The sequence below is a fragment of the Ammodytes marinus genome (assembly GCF_949987685.1).
Source record: "Ammodytes marinus genome assembly, chromosome: 9".
Lineage (NCBI taxonomy): Eukaryota > Metazoa > Chordata > Actinopteri > Uranoscopiformes > Ammodytidae > Ammodytes > Ammodytes marinus.
In genome coordinates, this window is record NC_137213.1 from 30,220,002 (window position 1) to 30,232,288 (window position 12,287).

Sequence of the window (12,287 nt, forward strand, 5' to 3'; positions counted from 1 at the left end):
TGTAGATAATTAAACCTGCAGTGTGTAGAATATTGGGTTATATTTCCCATCAGATTTTGTAGAAAATAATTATAATATCCATAAATACGTTTAATTTAGTCCATAATAGCTGAAAAAAATGGTTTGAATTATTATTTTTTCCCATAGAAAGGGTCTCATATATGTCCATATTTCTGCATATTTTGTACCAAGGCCTAGTGCCGCCATCTTGAAAGTGTCATAGTTGGAATGTCATCAGGTGCATTGTTTAACATTTAGAATTGTTCTTGTCCTTGAAGGCCACTGTAGCTTCTGTTATTATTCGAAAGGGTTAGGGTTACCCAGGGAGTGTTGCATTTTAGAACTTTGTAGAACTTTCTTGAAGATGTCATATTACACACTGCAGGTTTAAGGCACATTGTGGGGACGTTTAATAATGTCTGGACAGGAACAGAATAAGTACTGGTCATTCTTCATAGTTGTTTCCCTAGGCAGCTAACGTGCATCACACTCATATCTGTGAGAATCATTTTAATTGTATACTATGCTTTTTACACTTATACACTTTTGTATGTTTATTAACTTCACATTCATTCACCATTTGTAAGTGCACACACTGTATAAACAGAGGCAGGTCGTTTCAGTAGATACTTTGCACATCCCCCACAAATATTTGTGGGGGATGTGCCAGCACATGACAACCGACCTAGCAACGACCCCGCACCCTTGTATCTTATGAAGACCAGCAAGAAGGAGATGTCATCGGGAAGCCAAGCCTAACATCTACGGCCAGCCTCTAAAACATAGTAAACCAATCAGAAATAATGTATTTGTTTCCATATAACACTATGTCCCACCATTTTATCTTCAGTCTTACTGGGGCCGCCTTTTGAGAACCAGTAAGCTCCATGTAGGCCGACATGTTTCTGCTCACTCAATTTAGATAATAAACCTTTAAGCTTTGAAATAAATCTTCTACTTGTTTTTCCTTCTTCAACTCTGGTTAAAAGAACAAGAAATGTTTTTCAAACAATCACACTACAAGTAGGCCTAGTGTGTAAGTTAGCACAGAGGCTATCAAGCTAACTGGGAAAGTGCATTATACCATTATATGAGCATGCTAGCACCTAAGTGCCACGACTCATTTGTAACTCCTCACAATAATAGCCTCATAGCATCTCAAGTATCCACAGTGCATATGTGTAATACGGTAAGTTGTGTAGCCTACTAGTTACTAATGACATAAAATATTCCTACCTGATATATTTTCCTTAGAATCCATAAATGAAACGTTTTTCAACCAAGCTCCTACGTTACTTTTGGGGTCACGTAGGCTGCCGTAGGCCTATATAAAATACTTTTCCCGCGTTTGCCTCTTCCCATTGTTATGGTGTCGAGTGGAGAGGTAAGACAGATTGTGGGTGACACATGTACATGTTAGTTTAAGAATAGACTACTATGCTTACTGTTTTATGTGTTATATTTCTTGTTAGTAGCTGAAGCTAACGGGATACACATCCATAACTAACCTCGGTCATTAACTGGCAGCGTTTCTAACCTGTCCGTTATAAATGACCGCTACGAGAGGGCGCCATTGAGCCACTTACACTATCATACAGTTGCAGTAGGCCTAAAGGCAAGTAGAATACCATTCAATCTATGTAAAACATGCATTATTGTAATAACACTCTTTTTTATAGGCTACTTAAACTGTAGTTGTAGGCCTATGTGTTTGTATGTGTTCTGTTGCCTTGTGTTACGTGTTGATTTATTTTTTAAACCATATTGTTGAAAATGTGCCTTGAGTGACACGCTGTCATGCTTTTACTCTGAAGTATTTCCGGTCTTTTCCTGCTAACGCCGTGCGCTTTGACGCGGCTCCGACAGAAGATGTTTTGAAGGTGAGCATTTTAACATGAACGTGATATTCTGTCTAAATTAATCCGCCTGTCCTCTCAAAGCAGAGCGCTAAATGTCGGACATGAAGTCCTAAACGACGTGTCTTCGCTTCAGGGTGCCAGGTTTTCTGGGGCGCAGTGTCGCCATTGTTGGGTATTTTTTCATCGCCTGCTGCTGCTCATCCATTTATCATGACAATCGTTTCGTTTACATCGCGTTAAATTGACATTAAAATAAACTATTGGTGAATATTACGAAAGCCGAATTTATCAGCAGTAAGCGTTGTTTCGGAAAGGTGTAAAAGTTGGACCAAATATTTAGGTCAAATTAACTTTACAAAGAAAACAGTCTAAATTGTCTACATTAGTAGGTGGGGTTCGGCGACATTATGGAATACAGTGCCTCCCATAATCAAAAATATACATTAATAAATAAAATACTCAATAAATGATTGAATATGACATTAAATGCACCAAAAAAAATACCGTAGGTTCAGGCAGCTGGCATAGTTGTTACTCGCTATAGCCTACTAATGGATTTGATGGCCCAGAAGAGTTGACTTTATTCTAGACATTTCAAATCGGCATTAAGATTTTTTCTTGGAGTGCATAATAATAAAAAAAATGCTTTATTCTCATCCTTGGCCCTAATAACTCACTCATCTAGGCTATATAACATTGGAGCCGCCTGTTTTTAAAATCTTTTATTTTGAAGGTCGCTTTTCCGATTCTCGTTTGCCGTTATTTCTGCAGCTTGACGCCGTTGTGTTTTCAAAACAGCGACGGAAAAGCAGCTGAGCACTGCGGTGTTTCTGAGCCGCCCGTCACCTCACACTGTCTGCTCGGAACCCTCTCGCCTCACTTCCTCCTTGTCCCTCGACGACTTTTCTCCTTTATTCTTTGCTTCTAAATTCTTTACTTCTCGTGCATCTTTTTGGGGGGATTTTTACTAAAGAAATATAATCACTAAATGAAAGCCTGCCGCGAGGACAGCTGGTGCGGGGATAAAACCGTAGAGAAAGAGAAAGGGGGGGTTGATGCCCTTGAATTGGGGAGGCGGGGTTATAATGAGGAGCTGGGGGGCACTACCATCATCATCTAATATACCGATACAAGTGGCATTGTAACAGTGATCTTCCATTGACTAGGTGATCTTGGGATGCAGCTTCATGGTTTTGGACTTCACTTCTTCATCACTGCTGCTGAAAGAGAGACAGAGAGAGGAAGAGAGAGAGAGAGGAAGAGAGGAAGCCATCGATTGGAAATGGAAATGTTTTGCATCTGCTCTAAGCCTTGGCCGTGGAGCTGACCAGGCAGCCTGAGCGGGTCTCCATCACCTCTGGACTAGATGATTTTACAAGCCCGAAGACGTGTGTGTGTGTGTGACAAGATAAACAAACCAAGAAGCTGGGCTGCTGCAGATAAGCCCAAGCTGTGAGTCCACTTGCTTTTTTTTGGAGGCTGAAGGGAGGGGGGCCTCTCTCTTCATGTGCCAGACTGTAGATGTTCCTATTAATAATACATGTAAATGGCCAGCCCGCCTCTGAACTGTTAATGTAGGGCTTGGTTGGAAGTTGGAACTTGGGCTGGGTCTGTTTTTTTTTTTAACCCCTTGAAAGAAAAAAGGAGCGTTTGACTGAGAGAGTTATAATAATAATGGCCGACCACGAAGAAGCAGAGTTATCCGAGTCTCTTCGGAAGAAGGAGGACGGGTTCTCCAGCGAAGTGGAGGAACCTTCGGAGTTCAAATCTAAGAGTTTGCCGTCTCTAAACGACACGGTGGCGCCTCAAGAAGAAACCCTGCTGTCCAGTTGTTCTGTGCGCATGTCTATAACTGCGGATGAAAGCGCGGAATTCATCCAGCTACCTACCAAGAAGACCCAAGAAAAAAACTCCTTCCAAAACAAGGAGTCAAACCTACGGCCCAAGCCCAAGGGGAAGTCCGCTCTGAACCGGCCTAGCTCGTATATGGAAAACACCGAGGTCCGTCGGAGTAAAAACATCGCCAGGAGAAAGCCCGCGGGGTTTTTCGCTAACACCAGACTCGCTCGCTTTCGTCTGCCCAGCCGGGAATACATGTCGGTGATCTTACAAGACTCCCGCTGCTTTCTGTTCTGCATGTGCTACCTGACGTTCATACAGTCGCTGATGGTGTCCGGCTACCTCAGCAGCGTTATCACCACCATAGAGAAGAGGTACAGCCTGCGTAGCTCCGAGTCGGGCCTTCTCGTGAGCTGTTTCGACATCGGGAGCCTCGTGGTGGTGGTTTTCATCAGCTATTTTGGCGGGAGGGGTCAAAGGCCGCGTTGGCTAGCCGTGGGCGGGATTTTTATAGCTGTGGGAGCCGCGCTTTTCTCCCTACCGCACTTCATCTCGCCGCCCTATCAGATCAAAGAGGTCAATTCGTCGTCGGGAAACGAAGGCCTGTGCATGAACACAAACGCCCAAAATGGCAGCGGTGTGGACATTACTTCCTGCCCCAGAGACCAGGAAGGGAACGAACACAACCTGTATGTGGCGCTGTTTGTGGTCGCTCAGATTCTGGTGGGCATGGGGTCCACGCCCATCTACACACTGGGACCAACATACCTGGATGACAACGTGAAGAAGGAGAATGCCTCGCTGTATCTAGGTAAGTGTGTGTGTGTGGGGGTGTAAGATTGTGAGTGTGTGTGTGTGTGTGTGTGTGTGTGTGTGTGTGTGTGTGACTGACTGACTGACTGACTGACTGACTGACTGACTGACTGACTGACTGACTGATTTGGTTCATTGTTAACATAGTAGCAACCTTCCAGCCAGTGACGTCAGCTCTGCAGTGATTTTGTTTGAATGAAAAATGGCAGTAGCAGTTGAGTAGCAGCATGTCACGTGACTTAATAATAATAATCATAATACATTTTATTTAAAGGCGCCTTTCATGGCTCTCAAGGACACCGTACAATCAGATAAAATATACAGTACAATCAATGCAGGAAAGAAACAAACAACGACTTGGCCAATAAGTATGTGGACCCCTGAACAACACTGTGTAGCCACATGTGAGTGAGTGTTGAGCACAATATCCAAAAAACCACAAGAGTTAATCTGCACTAGTGACAGCCGCTGGCCTGAGAGGAAGGCTGAGACCAGATGTTGTGACCTGGCTACAGGGATTTACCCCCATTCAGTCACTAGAGCATTAGTGAGCTGCAGGCCTGATGTAGGGGGCAACACACACACACACACACATACACACACACACACACACACACACACACACGCACACACACACACGCACACACACACACACACACACACCGTTTGAAAGGACTGTGTGGGCGTGGCCATATCAAACGGCTCTTCATGGCAACAGTCAGTGTTTTTAAAGAACGTTCGGGCAGAGAACTGCTGTGATTGGTTCAAAATACTTATTCTGTCATAAGAACCACAGCATAGCCCGCCTCATCTTAACCAAATTCCTGTAAAGCTTATCAAACTTAAATGACAATACCTTTCATTTGGATTGATGAATATGCCTATAACTCTTTTCGGATTTCTTACTATCATGAAACTAACTCTCCAAATTACATAGTAGAAGGATTGTGGGTTATTTAGTAGCCTGGCACCGCCCACCTACCTACTTCCGCTCAATTTTCATTTCCCTTCAGTAGTCAGTCTGGGTCCGCGGTAGGTACATTCGCGGGTTTTTCTCAGCCAGATTTTTACCTGTCCAATCAGCGAACAGAGGGAGTGGCTGAGAACAATGACATTGAGGTTGTGCACCAGTTTCAGTTGTAGTCAGAAGCCAGCGCATGACATATAGGTCACGAACCAAACGTTATGCGATTGGTTGGTAGATCCAGAGTGGCACTGGGCAGATCCAGGCTATAGGCTTACAGGGTCAAATGGGTTGAGGTCGGGGCTGTGTACAGGGCAGTCGAGTTGGGGGAAGCCATTGCTGTGTGGAGCTGGTTTTGTGCACGGGGGGCAACAGGAAAGGGACAAATGCAAATTGTTGCTGCAAAGTTGGAAGCACACTATTGTCTCTAACCAGTGTTGGGAAAGTTCTTTTTCTACGTGAACTAGTTCAAAGTTCAGTTCACACCCTTTAAAATGAACTAGTTCAGTTCATAGTTCATAATTCAAAATTATGAACTAAGTTCACAGTTCAAAAATGAACTAGTTCATAGTTCTTTTTTTAAAATATGTTGCTGCAGGCTATTATTTTTCTAAATAATTCCATATAGAACCATAGACAGAAATTATTTCAATAACATTCAGTCCACACTAGAAGCCAGCTGCAGCTTTTCCCCCTACAGTATATTCTCAAAAACATGAGGAAAAAGTTGCTGTTTAAATGTTTTTTTTAATGAAGAATTATTCAAACAAAAACGGTTAAGGTGCAATTTTTTTTCCATTTTTATAATTTTCCAAACCTGGAAACAATTCACATGAAAGGTCATTCAAAGAAAGCAATACTGAAAAATATACCAGGCAGGTTGTACTCTACAAACAAATTAGCCTACAACTTAAAATAGTAAAACCCTCAAGGAGGCCATTCTAAACTGCAGTGTAGGGCCTACTGTTAAAAACAAATTCTAGAAGATGTGTTGACATACTTATTAACACAAACACAATCTGAGGTAGGTAACCATCATACGAAGGAGAGGTAGAGCCTGAGGCTAGGTCCATGGTCTGAGTAAGTGCTGCTGCATTCATTTGTTTTTGTTTTTTTCCGCAGTGTTTCGCATTTTGATGACGCAGCGGCGGTGCGACGCTGTGGTGGCATGTGTTGCCAGATTGGGTGTTTTTCAGCTACATATTAAGGGCTGTTTACGCTGTCTTTTAGCGGGGGTTTTCTTTGGAAATCTGGCACTCGATGAACGATTGAACGACTGTAAGAGCGCCGTTCACAAACGCCAGAATGAGCGCGTTCGCAAAAACGTTCATGAGGCAGAAATACATACGTTCAGTTCACGTTCGCCCCCAATATGAACGAGTTCATGAACGAACGTTCATTGAACGCGTTCAGGCACAACACTGTCTCTAACATCATTGTATTTGAGCCAAAAATTACACTGGTCCGGCTCTGTCAGCAGCTAGTGTACACAATGTATCACTGGCTGCACATTCACCATTCAGCAGCTGTGTATATTTAAAGAGCTACTTCACCGGTGGGAATATGAAGGTGTATTGAACTCTGAGATCCCATGTAGTATAAATGTGCAAAACTATTTGAAATCGGTTCATCCTAGCCTGAGAAAAGGCAGACAGAGTGTTTTATGGTCTCACTGTCTAACCCTACATTTTACAGATATGACATCACTTCTGTAAAAATGTAGGGTTAGGATTAACAGGACAGCTGGGCCAAGGGAAGACTAAAGAAAGACTGAGGGAAGAAAATCCTCATTCATTATATTATAATAGTGATTTTATAATGATAGAACGCCGGTTCCGTAAAAGACTGGGCAGTTTGAGGATGCAACTGCAACAAGCATCTAACACCATACTGTACAGGTGATACTCATATTATTAGAATATCATGGAAAATGAATTGGAATTGAGGCAAGAATTCATGCAAAAGGGGCCCAAACCAAGTACAGAGTGCATATGCATGATTATACTTTATAGAGGGCCTGACATTCCGAAAACAGCAGTGTCAGCTTTCTTACGGTCGCTGTATTTTCCACCTTTTAATGGCCTTCAACTATAAGTGGATATTTCTCTAGCCAGATTGTCCCTTTTGCCTTTCACATTCTTCCCGTGAAGTTGTCGCCCCAGTGGACTCAAACAAGGTGAAGCCTAATAATCAAATCAACACATGAGAGCCGAGTTATGAAAGAGAGTAGGCCAGGCACACACACACACACACACACACACACACACACACACACACTGCCAGGCCGAGCGGAGCGGAGAGGGGAAGGTCTTAGGTGCATTCCAACGTCCCACAGAGAGTCAGATCTGGTTCAAGCCCCAATTTCAAACACCCACTGTAGGGAGGGAGGGAGGGAAGGAGGGAGGGAGGGAAAGAAAGAGAGAGAGAGACTTTATTTACATAATTTTAGTTTTACAATTCAACAGTTCAATCATGTCACCTGCTGGTTTTCTGGACAGAACAATATGATTGGACACTCAACAGCTTGTGGAATGAGCGTTTAAATAAATCATTAGAAATGTGTCCTTTCCTTTTGGCCGCAATTTGAAAAATTAATGAGCAGATTCGGTTTTAATTTTGGTCCAGATATGAAGCCTATTACCCCTCATCTTTATTTATTTATTTTTTTCAATTGAAGATAGACAAGGACACATGTCCCTGTGCGGGGGCTGAAACCTTTTATCGTTTTGAAAACCAAAATTCCCTTTTTTTTTAAGCTTCTCAAATGGATGAAAGTCTGCTTTTGTTGACGTTGAAAAGAAAACTATTTGAAGGCCTCACATTGGGTTCTGGTAGATTGCACTGAACATTTTCTAAAAAAAAGAATTAAAGCAAAATAAAAACTAATCGTTGGATGCAGCAGAATTCTCCAGATCTGATGGAATAAAGGAACTTAAAATCTCTTCTTTTATTTCTCTTCTGTAGCAAAATGTGGAGGACTTTTTGAATTAAAATCAGTTTGACCAAAAATGTAACTAACCTTAGCCTTCAGGAAAACTATCTTAAGATGTTGTGTTTGTGATGTCACTTTATTTACACAGGGACAATGTACAAAATAAACATCAACCTTGTTCAGAGCAAAGGAGAGATGCATTGTACCAGGTTTTAGCAAACTGCTATTTTCCACCTGTAGTCCCTGGGCAGGTAAAAAGAATAAATACTACAAAACTAAACAAGACAACAAGAGTTCGTCGTAACTGTATCTGCTCTACCAGACATTTGGCGAGTCACCAAGAGGCTTTAGTCTGGCGTCAGTCCCACTTGACCAGTAAACATCAGTATGCATCGGCCTTTGTGACAGCTGAATGAAAACATTTGTCCCCAGCCCGCCTTCAAGGCTCTTTATTTACGGTCGATAGCAGCAGGACGTTGCAGAGCAGAGCAGTGTTACTCTGTCTCTAAGGGCAGGTAGGCTGTGTTCTAAAAGCCATACTAACGTCCTCCCTCCAACATACTCAACATGTATACTACACAGTCTGTCTACTTGACCATCGATTGTGTATGCGAGGTTCATCGGACCGTTTACACTGAAGTATACAGGAGCAATAAAGAATATAAAAAAAAAAAACTTCCATGTCGTTTGAAAAGACACTGCATTGTGGGGCGGTTGAGTAGGAAAAGTATCCTATCGATCCATACACAAAATCTTCCCGGAGGTTAGTACTCATCCGGGCATTTCTCGTCTACACAAACTCGCATACACCACCACAAAATACTCAAATTGATGTCAAAATGAGTATGAGTAGGACGTTAGTAGGGCTTTTAGTATGAGTAGGACGTTAGTAGGCCTTTTAGTATGAGTAGGACGTCAGTAGGGCTTTTAGTATGAGTAGGACCTTAGTAGGGCTTTTAGTATTAGTAGGACGTTAGTAGGGCTTTTAGTATGAGTAAGATGTTAGTAGGGCTTTTAGTATGAGTAGGACCTTAGTAGGGCTTTTAGTATGAATAGAACGTTAGTAGGGCTTTTAGTATGAGTAGGACGTTAGTAGGCCTTTTAGTATGAGTAGGACCTTAGTAGGGCTTTTAGTATGAGTAGGACCTTAGTAGGGCTTTTAGTATGAGTAGGACGTTAGTAGGGCTTTTAGTATGAGTAGGACGTTAGTAGGGCTTTGAGTATGAGTAGGACGTTAGTAAGGCTTTTAATATGAGTAGGACGTTAGTAGGGCTCTTTGAAGCAGAGCAGAGCAGTGTTGCCCAGTCTCTAAGCATATATTGGCTGAATCCCAAATGGCATACTACCTACTATTTAGTATGTACCATAGTACATACCAAATAGTAGTCCCATATTAAATACAATACTAAATAGTAGGTAGTATGCGATTTGAGATCCAGCCATTGTTTGGCTGCAGAAACATGGTGGTTTGGTCGGTTGGTTTCTTGGCAGCAGGCGACTTCTCCAGTCACTGGAATGAGGACACGTCCATTAAAAACCATCGCAGAGGGGCGCTTGTGGCGCAGTGGGTAAGAGCGCCCGGGCCCAGGCCCTGCAGCAGACCCAGGTTAGAATCCAGCCCGGGTCAGTTCTCTGCATGTTTTCTCCTCTTTGCCCCATTTCAACTCTGCCTCTACAAGTCTGTCCAATGAAGCAAAAATGCCCCAAACAATATATTTAAAAAAACTAAAAAACATTGCAGAACAAACCAGTGAAGTCCTGCCAGTCTTATGCTGTCAAATGTGTAAATTGATTGATTGATTGATTGATTAAATTTTATTTCAGACATATCAAAAAAAGAAAAATTAAAAGCATGAAAATACAATAAAAAAATATGTTCAAATGATTTCACAAATAAAAATAAACAAAAAATAAACAAATAACATATTGAATAGAAGAATTAGCCAGTTTCAAAGTTAGCAGTTGGAGAAAGTTTTTCATTCTCTGACATTGCATAAAAAGTCTCTTTTTGCGTGGTACCAACTAAAAATCTTTGAAATTAAAAATATTGGAAATCAAAAATGGCCGTGACGCGTGAACAAATTGCAGAAAAAAACAAGAAAAACCTTATTGGGAAAAACACCATGACAATGTTGACAAAAAAACTAATTTTCATGCTTGGCTGATGTGGAAAACTTGTATCAACAACATCACACTGTGGTTTAATGCCTGAACAACTCATCACTGAACAGACTGTCTTGTCCTCTCTCTTGCCTGAGTTGAGTGGGTCTCATATTGACCCTGAAGTGTGTGCACAAAGGACTGACTGTACACTGAGAGGCCCTCTCATGCTACTTAGCCCACTTAGGTTATTATGTTAGTGGCAGAACTTGAGATGAAATGAGCGGAGATAGATGAAGTCCTTCTGAGTAACTCTGCAGCTGTATTGTGGATTCAGCAGGGAATACCGTATATACTACTGTACCCTGCGTTCCAAATCACATACTCTTTCTTTTTACTACACTACATACTAAAGTACAGAAGAGTTTTAGTCTTTTTACTACACTACATACTAAAGTACAGAAGAGTTTTAGGGCCACAGACAGGAGAGAGAAAACAAAATCAGATAAGGAAGTTTTTTTTTCATTATGTCGAGAAATTTCAAGAATAAACACGAATACTCCAAAATGCAATTGGAGTTAGTGGGGCATTTATGTATTTTCAGTGTACTACAATTGACGTGCATGTATTGGGACATCCTAAATCTTTTTCTGGCATACTAAATAGTAGGGTAGTATGGGTATTGGAATGCAGCCAAAGATACCACCACCACTGATGTATTCATTTAGCCCGTGCATTATCTCTGCAGACACTTTTAAAACCAAGATTGATCGAGTGCTTAGGAAGGCAGGGTGCAATCAATCTGTACCGTTAGTCTGGTAATCCTTCGTCAGATCAAAAGTGTCTTCCTGGCTTCTTTAGAATGTTAACAGAAAGAAATGAGTGTGTGTGTGTGTGTGTGTGTGTGTGTGTGTGTGTGTGAGTGTGTGTGTGAGTGAGAGGAGTGAGAGTGTGAGTGTGCGCGTGCGTGTGTGGTGTGTGTGTGTGTTTGCGTGTGAATGTACTTGAATTTCTGGAGAATCTTAAGTCCCACTGGGAACATGGCCAGCCAAGAAGCAACAACACAATGCAATGTATGCTGTTTGGGCCCTGGGAGACACACACACACACACACACACACACACACACACACACACACACACACACACACACACACACACACACACACACACACACACACACACACACACAGATTGCCCTGGGACAGTTTATTCCTGGTAATTTAACAGGAAATACAACCGAAGAAAAGCCCACATTCACACAGGGTCAGGTGAGAGACTTTGAAGCTACTGTACTTGATGTTTTGTAATCTGCTTTAGTGGAAGTAACTACTTGTACTATACGGATAAGAACACACATGGCCAGAAGTACAGACTGTTACCATTGTGACCATGTGAGTAGTAGAGATCTAAAGCTATAAGTATTTATAAGTATGCACCAGATTTTTCAACTGATTTTCTATTATTCAGCCACAAGCATTCGCAACTCAGACTCAATAAACTCGTTCAAATCAAAAGTCAACTCAAAACTCTCTTAGTCTTCCCTTGGCCCAGCTGTCCTGTTAATCCTAACCTTACATTTTACCACGTGTGATGTCACGCATGGGAAAATGTAGGGTTAGACAGAGAGACCATAAAGCACTCTTTCTGCCTTTTCTCAGGCTAGGATAAACCGATTTTTTTTTTTTTGCACATTAATTAATTAATTAATTTTTTTAATTATATTTTTGGGCATTTTTATGCTTTATTGATAGTGCAGAGAGACAGAGGTGAAATGGGGC

At 41.8% G+C, this 12,287-nt stretch overlaps 1 protein-coding gene across 1 annotated transcript in view; it reads left to right on the top strand.

Moving 5' to 3' along the window:
* Positions 1–3,533: 3,533 nt before the first annotated feature.
* The window catches only part of LOC307255468 (solute carrier organic anion transporter family member 5A1-like), a gene marked incomplete at both ends in the record, with an annotated part of 30,119 nt that continues 21,365 nt past the window's right edge, over positions 3,534–12,287 (top strand). The window contains one exon of the mRNA XM_080034152.1: positions 3,534–4,509. Coding sequence (XP_079890278.1) covers positions 3,534–4,509 — 976 coding nt within the window. The remainder of the gene's footprint in view (positions 4,510–12,287) is intronic.